This window comes from Hypanus sabinus, chromosome 3, assembly GCF_030144855.1.
Source record: "Hypanus sabinus isolate sHypSab1 chromosome 3, sHypSab1.hap1, whole genome shotgun sequence".
Taxonomy (NCBI): domain Eukaryota; kingdom Metazoa; phylum Chordata; class Chondrichthyes; order Myliobatiformes; family Dasyatidae; genus Hypanus; species Hypanus sabinus.
The window spans coordinates 102,588,896-102,605,582 of NC_082708.1; the positions used below are offsets into that span (position 1 = coordinate 102,588,896).

Sequence of the window (16,687 nt, forward strand, 5' to 3'; positions counted from 1 at the left end):
TTCAGAGTGACTTAGACAATCAGAGCATACGAGTTGATCAGCTAGTGATGGGTGCATAGATACACTGAGAACGGCCATGCGCCCCACACCATATTTTCCTTTCCCTTTATGACAGCCTTTTCTGAAGCTGCACTGTGGCCTAGCTAGGGAGATTTCCTTAGGCATTGTCTTACTCCAAATGGTCTGTGCAGTGATGGTACTAGAGCTGCAAGCTCTTCATGCACCTCTTGTAAGGAACGTACAGATCCCATTTTAATCAGGTTTGAGGTCGCAAAATGTCACAGCACTGTTCTCAATTTTTTTTGCCTAATTTCAATTGGGAAAATTGGAACGGTTATGCTTATTGCTCCAAAAGAGGGAAAATCCTAATACTGTTTAAGGAGGTCCTATAAAGATTACAACCTTCTAATGTGATACTCCCAGAAACGCATATTTAGCCGTGTCAGTTTCCCAATGTGCTATACCTTTAATCTCCATTGATCAGTTGAGCATCTCATCTCATGACTGCCGGCACTTGACTTTGCAGCTACAATCCTGTAACTTTTACTTTTGCAAATGCACAACAAAAGCAGCACTCTTCCACCTATTGGAAAGTACTGCTAATTCAAGAATGGACATAGAGTGGTGGAAGAAATCAGGTATAGTACTCCAAAAACCCAGCAAGCAATAGTTTCTGTAAACCTTTGGTGGATGAAGCAGGACAGGCTGGTGGAGAACATCTCCTGAAAAAGGTATGTCCTTCACGCAAATTTGTCAGTCAGATCTCTGTATGGAGATGTGGAATTATTGAATGCTTGCGCTTGTGGGAGCCCTGCAAGTTTGGCAAATGCTGTGCCCTTCCTTACCTGCTCCTGTGCACTGAAGGAAAAGTAGATGAAGTCCTCTCTCTTTGACAGAGAGCTTGGGTGGCATGTCTAATGCAGCAGTGAGCAGCAAACTTTATGATGCAAATGGACTGGCTGCAGCCTGTGATGATCCTGAAAGTAGCAGGCAGAAAGTGAATGTGATCTTGACTTACATGGACAAAGCAATTTAGGCCAGTATTTGAGGTTACATGTCACAGATCACAATGAGGACGGTATTGGTGAACCCTAGCCTACATTTATATGTTGATGTTCAGAGGCGTCTAACAATGGGCATGGGTCATATTTACAGTTTCCCACTATTACCAGTGATGTTTGTAATGCCTGTCTTTGCGATCGAGCAAGGAATGTATTAAATGCAGATATTTCCCATAAACTTCAAAGTAAATTTATTATCAAAGAACATATATGTCACCATATACAACTCTGAGATTCATTTTCTTGTGGGCATACTCAATGAATCCATAATAGAATAATAACCATAATAAAATTAATGAAACACCACACTAATTTGGAGGTTCAACCAGTGTACAAATAGAAGAAAGAAAGAATAATAATAATTAAATATGCAATAAATATCAAGAATGTGAGATAAAGTGTCCTTGAAAGCGAGTCATAGATTGTGGAAAAATTTCAATGATGGGTCTAGTGAAGTTATCCTCTTTGGTTCAAGAAATCGATGGTTAAGGAGTAATAACTATTCCTAAACATGGTGGTGAGAGTCCTGAGGCTCCTGCACCTTCTTCCTGATGGCAGCAGCAAGACGAAAGCAAGTCCTGAGTGGCAGGAGTCCCTGATGATGGATGCAATTTTCCTGCAACAATGTTTCATGTAGGTGTGCTCTATGGTGTGGAGGGGTATATCCACTATTTTTTGTAGGATTTTCTGTTCAAGGACATTGGAGTTTCCATACCAGGCTGTGATGCAGCCAGTTAATATACTCCCCACCACACATCTGTAGAACTTTGCCGAAGTTTTAGATGTCATACCAAATCTTTGCAAATGCCTAAGGAAGTCGAGGCTCTGCCATGTTTTCTTTGTAATTGCACTTATGCGCCTTACGGACCTAGGAGTGGTCCTCCAAAATAATAACACCAAGGAATTTAAAGTTGCTGAACCCCAGTTGAATACCAGCCCTTGGACCTCTTGTTTCCTCCTCCTAAAGTCAAAATTCAGCTCTTCGGTCTTACTGAGTGAGAGGTTGGAGTTATGGCTCTACTTAGCTGGATTTTCAATCTCCCTCCTGTATGCTGATTCTTCATCGCCTTTAATTTGGCCCATGACAGCAAACTTGAATACGGCATTGGAGCTGTGCTTAGCCACACAGTCATAAGTGAGCAGAGCATGGGTCTAAGCACACAGCCTTGTGGTGCACCTGTGCTGATGCAGATGGTGGAGGAGGTGTTGTTGCCAATCCGAACTGACTGGGGTCTGCAAGTGAGGAAATCAAGGATCCAATTGCACAAGGAGGTATTGGCCAAGGTCTTGAAGCTTATTGATTAGTTTTGAGCGGACGATGATATTGAATGCTGAGCTGTAGTCGATAAAGAGCATCCTGATGTATGCATCTTTGCTGTCCAGATGAGGCAGGATTGAGTAAAGAGCCAAAAGGATGACATCTGCTGTGCTCTGGTAGGCAAATTGTAGTGGATTCAAATCATTTCTCAGACAGGAGTTAATATGTTTCATCACCAACCTTTCAAAGCATTTCATCACAGTGGGTGTAAGTGCTACTGGATGATAGCCATTGAGGCAGTTTACCACATTCTTCTTAGGTACTGGTATTATTGAAGCCTGCTTGAAGCAGTTGGGTACTTCAGAATTCTGAAGGCAAGGGGTTGAAGGTCTCAGTGAACACTCTGTCAGTTGATCAGCACAGGTCTTCAGTATTTAGCCAGGTACCCCATCTGGGCCGAATGCTTTTCATGGGGCTCACCCTTCCGAAGGCTGCTCGCATATTGGCATCAGAGACTAAAATCACAAGATTATCAGCCGCTGTGAGAGTTCATGATGGTTCCTCCATATTTTGATGATCAAAGCGAGCATAGAAGACATTGAACTCATCTGGAAGCGAAGCCCTGTTGTTGTCTATGCCATTTGATTTTACTTTATAAGAGATGAGATGATAGTATTCAAGCCCTGTCACAATTGGGGGTCCTTAATGATGGATGCTGCCTTTCTGAGGCACCACTCCTTGAAGATGTCCTGGGTACTACAGAGGTTAGTGGAGCTGACTAAATTTACAACTTCCTGCAACTTACTTCAATCCTCTGCAGTAGGACAAACCCCCTCTCATATCAGACAATGATACAGATAGTTAGAGTGCTCTCCACAGTACATTTGCAAGATGACATACCAAATCTCCTCAAACTTCTATGGAAATATAGCCACTGTCTTGCCTTCTCTCCATGCTATGGGGCTCCTCACCTAGGGTCCACGGACCTCTTGCTTAATGGCATTGGTCAATGGCATAAAAAAGGTCAGGAACCCATGCTGTATGCTTTCGCTGTATATCACACATCAAATAAAAAGTTGTTTGTGAAGTGGCTGGAATTTGATCTGACTGTTACTTTACAGCTAATATCTACATATCTCTTTCTCTTCACTGCAGATGGAAAGAAGCAATGTTCCAGACTGCCTTTTAGTCAAAGCACTATTTGACAGCCTTCTTCCACCAATCAATGTGCCAATTCCTTTAGCTATTTCATCAGAATGAGTGATAGGAGACAAAAGATAACTTTAAAAGCTAGTTTCCAGTATCAAGTTTATATCTTGAAATTCAAATATGAGACAAATTCCACTGCTATTTAATTGTGCTCATTCCATCCTAGATGGGAGTATTTCCTTGTGGTATTATGTTATTGATGTTGGTTTATTATTCCAAGAACCTAATGCCCATATGATCAGTTAACTCACTCATTATCTTTACCAAAAGTATAATAAATATTATTTTTTAAATGTACTTGCAAGCTTGTTGGACTGTTAAACACATAGAAATTGTGGCTAATAGCTTATTTCACTGACAATGAACCATGAGTTAGAAGCAAGCATTTGACATGATAGACTGAAACTGTCAATCACACCTGAATTAAAGTATCTTCGTCCTTCAAATACAGGATCTGGTCAGTGATCTTAAAGAGAGTTTGTCTGGACATTTCAAAGAAGTAATGGTAGGGCTGATGTACCCACCAGCTTTCTTCGATGCTCATGAACTGAGACATGCAATGAAGGTACTGTGATTAAACTTCTGTAACTTTGTATTAAGGATATTGTTGTTTGATTCTTCTAAAAGCACTTGACTTATTTAGTAGCACATTTACACAGGAAAGGGTAATGTTATTGCTGGCCTTAGGGTTTGAGTGGAAAGATGAGATAAAGTAAAGCAACAACAGTTTTAAAATTACTAATTGAAACGTTTCCTGCACTAAAGTTATTTATGTTCCAAATAATTTCCTTGTGTATCTTGAAGGTAATTAGATCAGCCTTCACAGCCAATTATTCCACAATTTCACTTATATTATGTATGTAGAATTTAGCAAGTTTTGTGTACTACATGGGAAAGGGGCATGTATGAACATGGGATTTACAGGAAGGAAGTTCTGGAAGAAGCACCCGTTTCCATGTTAGAAGAAAAATGGCCTGCAATATATCTTTGTATTTTGAGAAGGAGAGCTGATTCTATAAACTGCTGAATTTGAACAGAATCAAATTATTTAAATAATGCAATGACTTTACAACCTTTTCAATGTCAACTAAAATACTTCATATATATGTTGTGACTGAAGTAGACTGACACACACAGAAACTACCGGTAACTAGAAAATAGAAAAGCCTTTATTCACATTGCACAGCTCCAGGAGAGAGAATCCAAGAGAATCTCACTCTCCTGACACAATGACTTATACTCCTTCAACACAAGGTTAACAATAAACAATTAACTACAGTTTCAATTGCTATCATCATCTACATAACTAACATTTTGAACATACTCAGGTAAATTTACAGAATTACATACTTACAGTGGTAGCACATCACAACTAGCAGAACCCCTTTGGATATTCAATATTGGTGCTGGTGACAAAAGCCAGACACCCAACATACAGAACACATCATTAGTTACAGTGTTGAGCGATGGCTAACGAATATACTACCAGAAGGTTTAGAGACAAAAGCAAATCCTTCTTGCACTGTGCATTAGGTGGCAGGGATTCTGTGCCAACAGAAGGAACATCCTCGATTATCTTCCCTTATGTGGTGTCAATGGGACAGAATCTGAATGTCCTATTAAATTATCTACAGGTTTTATTGCACAAAGACTGGTTCTTATTTTAGTTAATCCATGACTGGTTATCCATAATGTCATTATTCCAGTATGATCCCTAACAGCATATATAAACAGATTTCTTAAGACCATAAGGCAGAAGCAGAATTAGGCCATTCACCCCATCGAGCATGCTCCACCAATCCATCATTGTTGACTTATCACCCCTCTCAACCCTAGACTCCTGCCTTCTCCCCATAACCTTTGATGCCCCTGCTAATCAAGTACTTATCAACCTCCGCTTTAAACATACATAATCACTTGGCCCCAAAACTTATTGTGGCAATGAATTCCACAGATTCTCCACTCTCTGGCTGAAGAAATACCTCTTCATCTCAGTTCGAAAAGGGCGCCCCTCTATTCTGAAGGTGTGTCCTCTGGGCTTAGACTCACCCACCATAGGAAACATCCTCTCCCCATCCACTCTATCAAGGCCTTTCACCATTCAATAGGTTTCAATGAGGACTCCCCTCATTCTTCTGAATTCTAATGAATACAGGCCCAGAGCCATCAAATGCTCTTCATATGACGTCATTTAATCCTGAAATCATTTTTGTGAATCTCCTTTGAACCCTCTCCAGATTCAGTACATCCTTTCTAAGATAAGGGGTCCAAACTGCTCACAATAGTCCAAGTGAGGCTTCACTAGTGTTTCATAAAGTTTGAACATTACATACTTGCTTTTAGATTCTTGAAATGAATGCTAACATTGCATTTACCTTCCTCAAAACAGACTCAACCTTCAAATTAACCTTTAGGGAATTCTGCTCAAGGAATCCCAAGTCCCTTTGCACCTCAGTATTTTTGTATTTTCTCTCCATTTAGAAAACAGTCAACCCTTTCATTTCTTCTATCAAAGTGACCCTACACTTCTTGGCATTGTATTCCATCTGCTATTTCTTTGCCCATTCTCCTAATCTGTCTAAGTCCTTCTGTAGCCTCTTTACTTTCTCAAAATGGCCTGCCCCTCTACCCATCATCATACTGTCCGCAAACTTTGCAAGAAAGACAAATCCATGTAACGCAATAAGAATCAGTCCTAACACAGACCTCTGTGGAACAACACTAGTCACCAACAGCCAACCAGAAAAGAATCCCTTTATTCCGACTCCGATTCTGATTCCTGCCAATCAGCCACTGCTTTATCCATGCTAGAATCTTTCCTGTAATACCATGGGCTTGTAGCTTGTTAAGCAGTCTCATATGTGGCAACTTGTCAAAGGCCTTCTGAAAATCCAAGTACAGAACATCAACCAATTATCCTTTGTTTATCCTGCTTGCTATTTCTTCAAAGAATTTCAACAGATTTGTCAGGCAGGGTTTTCCCGTAGGAAACTATGCTGACGATGGCCTATTGTATCATGTGCCTCTAAGTACCCTGAGACCTCATCATCTTTAATAATCAACTCCAACTTCCCAACCACTGAGGTCAGACTTACTGGCCTGTAGTTTCCATTTTTCTGCCTCTCTCCTGTCTTGAAGCTTAGAGTGACAATTGAAAATTTCCAGTCTTCTGGAACCATTCCACAATTTAGAGATTCTTGAAAGATCATTATTAGTGCCTCCATGATCTCTTCAGTCTCTGCTCTCAGAACTTGGGGGTGTACACCATCTGGTCCAGTTGACTTATCTACATTCAGATCTTTAAATTACCCTAAACATTCTCTCTATCTATGGTAACTTCACACACTTCATGTCCCCGATACCTGAAACTTCCATCATACTGCTAGTGTCTTCCACAGTGACGAATACTTATAAAAATATTTATTTAGTCCATCCGCCATTTCCTCTTCCCCCATTACTACCTCTTTAAAATAATTTTCCAGTTGTTCAATATCCACTCTCACTTCTCTTTTACACTTTATGTATCTAAAGTAACTTTTGGTATCCTCTTTAATATTATTGGCTAACTTACTTTCGTATTCCATTTTTACCTTCTTAATTACTTTTTTATTTGCCTTCTGTTGGTATTTAAAAGCTTCCCAACCCTCTAACTTCCCACCAATTTTTGCTCTTCTCTTTGGGTTTTATGTTGGCATTGACTTCTCTTGTTAGCCACAGTTGTGTCGTCTTTCCTTTAGAGTACTTCTTTCCTCTTTGGGATGTACAGTATCTTCTGCCTTCCAAATTGAAACATAGAAACATAGAAAACCTACAGCACGATACAGGCCCTTTGGCCCACAAAGTTGTGCTGAATATGTCCCTAACTTAGAAATTACTAGGTTTACCCATAGCCCTCTATTTTACTCTCTGTGTACTTACCCAAAAGTCCCTTAAAAGATCCTATCATATCCGCCTCCACCACTGCTGCCAGCAGCCCATTCCACGCACTTACCATTCTCTGCGTAAAAAATTTACCTCTGACATCTCCTCTGTACCTATTCCCCAGAACCTTAAACCTGTTTCCTCTTGTGGCAACCATTTCAGACCTGGGAAAAAGCCTCTGACTATCCACACGATCAATGCCTCTCATCATCTTATACACCTCTATCAGGTCACCTCTCATCCTCCTTCACTCCAAGGAGAAAAGTCTGAGTTCACTCAACCTGTTCTCATAAGGCATGCTCCCCAATCCAGACAACATCCTTGTAAATCTCCTCTGCACCCTTTCTATGGCTTCCACATCCTTCCTGTAGTGAGGCAACCCAAATTGACCACAGCACTCCAAGTGGGGTCTGACCAGGGACATATATAGCTGCAACATTATCTCTCGGCTCCTAAACTCAATCCCACGATTGATGAAGGCCAATGCACCGTATGCCTTCTTAACCACAGAGTCAATCTGTGCAGCTGCTTTGAGCATTCTATGGACTCGGACCCCAAGATCTCTCTGATCCTCCGCACTATCAAGAGTCTTATATTAATACTATATTCTGCCACCATACTTGACCTACCAAAATGAACCAATTCACACTTATCTGGGTTGAACTCCATCCGCCACTTCTCAGTTCAGTTTTGCATCCTATCAATGTCCCGCTGTAAACTCTGATAGTCCTGTACACTATCCACAACACCTCCAACCTTTATGTCATCAACAAACTTACTAACCCATCCCTACACTTCCTCACCCAGGTCATTTATAAAAATCACGAAGAGTAAGGATCCCAGAACAGATCCCTGAGGCAAACCACTGGTGATTGACCTCCATGCAGAATATGACCCGTCTACAACCACTTTTTGCCTTCTGTGGGCAAGCCAGTTCTGGATCCACAAAGCAATGACCCTTTGGATCCCATTGCTCCTTACTTTCTTAATAAGCCTTGCATGGGGTAACTTATCAAATCCATAAAAATCCATATACACTACATCTACTGCTCTTCCTTCATCAATTTGATTAGTCACATCCTCAAAAAATTCAATCAGGCTCGTAAGGCACAACCAGCCCTTGACAAAGCCCCAAATGTTCATAAATCCTGCCTCTCAGGATCTTCTCCATCAACTTATCAACCACTGAAGTAAGACTCACTGGTCTTTAGCCTTTGATGATGCAAAGATCATCGCCAGAGGCTCAGCAATCTCTTCCTTCACCTCCCACATTAGCCTGGGGTACATCTCATCCGGTCCCGGCAACTTATCCAACTTGATGCTTTCCAAAAGCTCCAGCACATCCTCTTTCTTAATATCTACATGCTCAAGCTTTTCAGTCCACTGCAAGTCATCACTACAATCACCAAGATCTTTTTCCATAGTGAATACTGAAGTATTCATTAAGAACCTCTGCTATTTCCTCTAGTTCCATCTACACTTTCCCACTGTCACAATTGATAGGTCCTATTTTTTCACGTCTTATCCTTTTGCTCTTCACATACTTGTAGAATGCCTTGAGGTTTTCCTTAATCCTGCTCGCCAAAGCCTTCTCATGGCCCCTTCTGGCTCTCTAATTTCCTTCTTAAGCTTCATCCTGCTAGCCTTATAATCTTCTAGATCTCTAACATTACCTAGCTCTCTGAACCTCTTGTAAGCTTTTCTTTTCTTCTTGACTAGATTTATTACAGCCTTTGTACACCACGGTTCCTATACCCTACCATAACTTTCCTGTCTCATTGGAACGTACGTATGCAGAACTTCACACAAGTATCAATAGACAATAGACAGTAGGTGCAGGAGTGGGCCATTCGGCCCTTCTAGCCAGCACCGCCATTCACTGTGATCATGGCTGATCATACACAATCAGTACCCCGTTCCTGCCCTCTCCCCATATCCCTTGAGCCCGCTATCTATAAGAGCTCTATCTAATTCTCTCTTGAATGCATCCAGTGACTTGGCCTCCACTGCCTTCTGGAGCAAAGGATTCCACATATCCACCACTCTCTGGGTGAAAAAGTTTTTCCGCATCTCTGTTCTAAATGGCCTACCCCTTATTCTTCAGCTGGGGCCTTTAGTTCTGGACTCACCCATCAGCGGGAACATGCTTCCTGCCTCCAGTGTGTCCAATCCCTTAATAATCTTATATGTTTCAATCAGATCCCCTCTCATCCTTCTAAATTCCAGTGTCTACAAGCCCAGTTGTTCCAATCTTTCAACATAGACAGTCCCACCATTCTGGGAATTAACCTTGTGAACCTACACTACACTCCCTCAATAGCAAGAATGTCCTTCCTCAAATTTGGAGATCAAAACTGCACACAATACTCCAGGTGGGGTCTCACCAGGGCCCTGTACAGCTGCAGAAGGACCTCTTTACTCCCATACTCAATTCCTCTTGTTATAAAAGCCAGCATACCATTAGCTTTCATCACTGCCTGCTGTACCTGCATGCTTGCTTTCATTGACTGATGTACAAGAACACCTAAATCTCATTGTACTTCCTCTTTTTACCTAACTTGACTCCATTTAGATAGTAATCTGCCTTCCTATTCTTGCCACCAAAGTGGATAACCTCACATTTATCCACATTAAACTGCATCTGCCATACATTTGCCCACTCATCCAACCTGTCCAAGTCACCCTGCATTCTCATAACACCCTCCTGACATTTCACACTGCCACCCAGCTTTGTGTCATCAGCAAATTTGCTGATGTTACTTTTAATCCTCTGAACATTTGCCACATTTCTTCCCTGAGAACATCTGCTCCCAATGTAATCTTCCAACTTCCTGCCTGATTGCTTCATATTTCCCCTTACTCCTATTAAACACTTTCCTGACTTGTCTGTTCCTATCCCTCTCCAATGCTATTGTAAAGGAGATAGAATTATGATCACTATCTCCAAAATGCTCTCCCACTGAGAGAACTGACACCTGACCAGGTTCATTTCCCAATACAAAATCAAGTACAGTCTCCACTCTTGTAGGCTTATCTACATATTGTGTCAAGAAATCTTCCTGAACACCTAGCAAACTACACCCCATCTAAACCCCTCGCTCTAGGGAGATGCCAATCGATATTTGGGAAATTAAAATCTCCCATCATGACAACTCTGTTATTATTACACCTTTCCAGGATCTTTTTCCCTATCTGCTCCTCGATATCCCTGTTACTATTGGATGGCCTATAAAAAACACCCAGTAAAGTTGTTGACCCCTTCCTGTTCCTAATCTCCACCCACAGAGACTCCGTAGACAATCCCTCCATGACATCCACCTTTCCAGCAGCCGTGATGCTATCTCTGATCAACAGTGCCAACACACCCATCTCTTTTGCCTCCCTCCCTGTCCTTTCTGAAACATCTAAAACCCAGCACTCAAAGTAACCATTCCTGTCCCTGAGCCATCCAAGTCTCTGTAATGGCCACCACATCATAGCTCCAAGTACTGATCCATGCTCTAAGCTCATTCGCTTTGTTCACAATACTCCTTGTGTTAAAATAGACACATCTCAAACCGTTGTTCTGAGCGTGTCCCTTCTCTATCACCTGCCTATCCTCCCTCACACATTGTCTCCAAGCCTTCTCTGTGAGCCAACCGCCTCTTTCCCAGTCTCTTCAGTACAGTTCCCACCCCCCAACAATTCTAGTTTAAACTCTCTCCAGCAGCCTTAGCAAACCTTCCCTCCAGGATATTGGTCCCCCTGGAATTCAAGTGCAACCTGTCCTTTTTGAACAGATCACACCTGCCCCAAAAGAGATCCCAATGATCCAGAAATCCGAATCCCTGTCCTCTGCTCCAATCCCTCAGGCACTCATTTATCCTCCACCTCATCATATTCCTATTCTCACTGTTGTGTGGCACAGGCAATAATCCCAAGATGACTACCTTTGCGGTCCTGCTTCTCAAATTACTTCCTAACTCCCTGTGGTCTGTTTTCAGGACCTCTTCCCTTTTCCTACCTATGTCATTGGTACCAATATGTACCATGACCTCTGGACTGTTCTCCCTCCCACTGCAGGATTGTTTCCAGAAATTCCAGCCATTGCTGCTCTGCTGTCTTCCTTGCCATTGTGCTTCTCCAATCAATTCTGGCTTACTCCTCTTTCATGCCTCTGTAATCCCTTTTACTCCACTGTAACACTGACAAATCTGACTTCAGCTTCTGCCATCTCGTAGGCACGCTAAAGATTCCCCTTCTTGTAATCCAGCACCAATCTGATTTTCCCAATCTACCTGCATATTGAAGTTCCCTATGACTATTGCAAAATTGCCTGTTTGGCAAGTATTTTCTATCTCCATTTAAATTTGTAGGCTACATCCTTACTACTGTTTGGGGGTCTGTATACAACTCCCATCAGGGTCTTTTTACCCTCGCAGTTCCTTAGCTCTATCCACCATGATTCTACAACTTCTGACCCTATGTCACCGCTTTCTAATGATTTGACTTCATTTTTCAACAACAGAGCAAACCCCCCCCCCGGCCCCGTCTTCTTGCCTATCATTTCAATACAATGTGTATCCTTGGACATTAAGCCCCCAGCTATCATCTTCTTTCTGCCATGATTCAGTGATGCCTACAACATCATATCTGCCAACTTGCAACTGTGCTGCAAATTATCTACCTTATTCCGTATACTGCACACATTTAGATACAACACCCTAGTCCTGTATTCACCCTTCTCGATTTTGTCTGCATTAAAGTTGCAACACATCCTGTTGGCTAAAATGTTGCCCTATTAACAGACTCTCCTTACTACACATTGCCTCCAGCTACCTCATCTTCAGCACTATTACCTGCCTTTCCTATGATACTTAGCACTAACTCAACCTGCAAGTTAACCTTTAGGAAATCCTGCACTTGGACTCCAAAGTCCATTTGCACCTCCGATTTCTGAATTCTCTCCCTGTTTAGAGAATAATCTATTCCTGTACTAGCCACTCTTTATTGGCCTCCTGTACCTTTTACAATTCATTTTAAAGTTCTGTTATGTGTTTTTAAAGCTCTTAATGGTCTGTGACCGGAATACGTCACAGAATCATTTTTGTTTTACCATCTTGCTCAAGCACTCAGGTCATCTTCCACTGGTCTCTTAAATTTAAACAATCCCCCTCAAAAGATAAATAGTTGGTCAGCTTTTTGAACTATGCTCCTAAATAATGGTATTCAATACCTAAAACTGTAAGGGATGCAGGCTCAGTTGATGCTTTTAAACATCAGCTCAAGGTTTACTTATTTAACTTTACTTTTAATTGACATTTTTTTTCTTTTATTTTCATGTATTCACTTTATTCCATGGTAAAGCCCTTTGAACTACATCTGCATGGAAAGTGCTCAATAAATCGTTATTATTATTATTTATTCCTTCTACCAAAGTGCATGACCATACACTTCCTACACCATATTCTATCTTCCACATCTTTGCCCATTCTCCCAATCTGTCTAAGTCCTTCTGCAGACTCACTGCCTTCCCAACACTACCTGCCTCTCCAACTATCTTTGTATCACCCGAAAACCTGGGCACAAAGGCATCAAATCTATCATCCATTCTAGCTCATGCCCTCTAATCCAGACAGCAACCTGGCAAAACTCTTCTGAGCCCTCTGCAAAGACTCCACATCCTATGTGTAATGGATAACCAGTGAATGGACCTCAAAGACAAGAGTTCACTATTGAGCAACTAGGACATCCCATCACTGGCATAGAATGAGAACAGAAGCATTTTCAACACCACTAGTCACCGAACAAAACCAGTCAAATAGAGAGCAGATGAATTTAACCATAAGCCAAAAATTTAAATTCAAGTGTATTCCTCTGCTGAATCAGAAAGTTATGTCCCCTGCAATATGAAAAGAGATCAAATGTAATGTTGCCAAAGTCCTAATATCACAGCAAATAATTATACATATTAAAGTCAAATCTTGTCTGAAACTATATTTAGAACTTTCAAAGCTGGTAGACATTTGAATTGGAAAACCACATGTAATATTGATGTCACGAACAAGAGAAAATCTGCAGTTGCTGGAAATCCTTTGGCAGGACGGAGGATCTATTGTACAATTGATGTGATTTTTTTTTACATTTTGCAGTTTCTATGTTTAAAAAATATGAAGATAATTTTCCAACTTCAAATTCACAACAAATGGTCTCTCTCCTGTCAGCAAATATCAGAAAATCTGGTACTGCCTCACATGAGTGCTCAGCAATTAATTTGAAATGGTTGAACTTCGTGGCCTGCTCCCTGCTTTATTCCCTCAGCTGCACTTCCTTTCTGCAGTGCTGCGGATCCAGTGAAGATTGTAAGCCTCTCTGATGCAACTAACCCGCAAGCAGCCGTCAGGTCCCAGGAGGTGGTTTCTGATACCCAGGCTACCATAATGGCTGTTTGACAAAGACCTTTGGTTTGCTTTTGAATGTCTCAGATGCTCAGAAACATTTTAAAAATAATTATATGAATAATTAAGCAAAGGAAATAAATATTTTAGAAACTTGAAGTACATTTTCTGAAAACACATTTAAGTTATAAATTAAGCCAAACCTTAATGGTCAAGTAAAATTAAACAAAAAGTTCGGAGTTTAGTAAGTTAGAAACTGAACAACTGCAGTGCACCTGCCAAGTGTGTTATTAAATGTGGTCTTCCACACTTAATCTACCACTATCCGAGCAAGACTTTAAAGATCTTCAGGGCCATATAGGAAGTGTAGCATTTTGGAAGTGGGAAAGACAGACACAGGTGGTGTGTGAGTCAGAATGAGCAATTGCTAGGCCTTGGAACTGGAAATGAAATATATGGAATTTACACTGAGTCTTGGGCCAGAAAGAAGTTCTCAAAGTTCAAAGTACAAAGCAAATTTATTATCAAAGTGCATCATATGTCACCACACACAAACCTGAGATTTATTTTCTTGTGGGAAATCACAGTAAATACAAGAAGCACAATAGAATCCCGACAGGACGGACATGAGCCAATGTGCAAAAAAAAGCACAACAAACTGCAACTACAAAAAGTAAGAGATAATAATAAAAAAAAATAAGCAATAAATATCAAGAACATGAGATGGAGAGTCCTCGAAAATGAGGCCATAAGTTATGGGAACATTTCGATGATGAAGTGAAGTTGAGTGAAGTTACCCCTTCTGGTTCAAGAGCCGAATGGTTAAGGGGTAATAACTGTTCCAGAACTTGGTGGTGCGAGTCCTGGGGCTCACTTACCTTCTTCCTGCTGGTAGCAGTGAGGAAAGAGTATAGCCTAGACGGTGGTGGTCCTTGACAATGGATGCTGCTTTCCTGCAACAGCACTCTATGTAGATGTGCTCAGTGGTGGAGAGGGCTTTACCTGTGATGGATTGGTATGCACAGTTTTTTGTAGGTTTTTCCAAACAAGGCCATTGGTGCAGTTACTCAATATATTTTCCACCACACATCAATAGAAGTTGCCAAATTTTAGAAATATAGAAAACCTACAGCACAATACAGGCTTTTTGGCCCACAAAGTTGTGCTGAACATGTCCCTAACTTAGAAATTATAAGGCTTACCTATAGCCCTCTATTTTACTAAGCTCCATGTACCCATCTAAAAGCCTCTTAAAAGACCCTATCCACCTCCACCACTGTTGCCAGCAGCCCATTCCACGCACCCACCACTCTGAGTAAAAAAACTTACCCCTGACATCTCCTCTGTACCTATTCCCCAGCACCTTAAACCTGTTTCCTCGTGTGGCAACCATTTTAGCCCTGGGAAAAAGCCTCAGACTATCCACACAATCAATGCCTCTCATCATCTTGTACACCTCTATCAGGTCACCTCTCATCCTCCTTCGCTCCAAGGAGAAAAGGCCAAGTTCACTCAACCTATCCTCATAAGGCATGCTCCCCAATCCAGGCAACATCCTTGTAAGTCTCCTCTGCACCCTTTCTATGACTTCCATATCCTTCCTGTAGTGAGGTGACCAGAACCAAGCACAGTACTCCAAGTGGAGTCTGACCAGGGTCCTATATAGCTGCAACATTGCCTCTCAGCTCCTAAGTTCAGTTCCACGATTGATGAAGGCCAACACACCACCAAGTTATCCCAAGCTTCTAAGAAAGTAGAGGTGCTGCCGTGCTTTCTTCATAATAGTGATTACGTGCTGGAATCAGGACAAATCCTCAGATATGACAGCACTGAGGAATTTAAAGTTGCTGACCTTCTTCACCTCTGATTCCCCCAGTGAGACCTGGATTATGGACCTCCAGTTTCTTCCTGCTTGCAAAGAGCTTGTTATTAACAAGAAATACATTGAACTTCTCATTAGCTCCTGGTTTCTTTCTCCAAGTGGTCTGACACCAACAGCAGAGCAGCATTTAGGTTAATGGAGCACTGTAAGTGAGGTACATATGATTGTGGCTCGAAATTCTCATATGATCACTGAATACATGTTTTATAAAGGGGGATGATGTTGATATAAAAGATGTTTACACATCAGTGAAGGAGTTCTTGCTGCTTTGTTGGACCTAGAAAATGTGACAGGATCATTATCACTATATAATGACTGAATCTGCCTCAATAATCAGGACTTTAATGGTAGGTAAACAGACCACAGGTGATTTAGCACAAAAAGCCCTATGAATTTCCTGAACAGTATTCAACTTCACAGCTGCTGCTGTTATCTTAAGTAGGAACAAAGAATACAGTTTAAAAAAATCAGCGTCCATTCATTATGTTGTACTGCTTGAAAATAGAATTAATTTTTTACTTCAGAACAGTAACAAATAACCTACAACGTCAATTCTCCACAACAGTTAAACACTAATTTGAAACGTTATCCCACATGATTAGTTATTTACATTACAGAGCTCAAAATCTCAGCCAAGCTTCCTGACACATTGCAGCAATAAACTGTAATTTGACAGACAGCCTGGTGAATTTAATTCCATGCCACTAATTAAATTTCAAAATGATGTCAAAAAACTTCATCAGTAACTGGTAAAAACACAGAAACCAATTTTTAAAATTCCATTAAGTTTAATTCATAAGTTTAAAGTTCATATTTATTTTAAATATTCTTCCACTCCTCATTGTAATATTAGCAACTTTTATATTGCCACAATTGTCTGAGGGCACAGTAGGTAATATTTTATTTTAAAACAAAATTATCATCCAAGGTAATTTGCTAGTAAAGGGAATGTATCAGAATCAGTTTTATTATCACTGAC

The 16,687-nt window shown here is 41.0% G+C and overlaps 1 protein-coding gene across 1 annotated transcript in view; it reads left to right on the forward strand.

The window, feature by feature from the left end:
- Positions 1–16,687, forward strand: part of LOC132390924 (annexin A10-like) — a 200,750-nt gene that overhangs the window by 145,459 nt on the left and 38,604 nt on the right. The window contains exon 4 of the mRNA XM_059963458.1: positions 3,980–4,093. Coding sequence (XP_059819441.1) covers positions 3,980–4,093 — 114 coding nt within the window. The remainder of the gene's footprint in view (positions 1–3,979; positions 4,094–16,687) is intronic.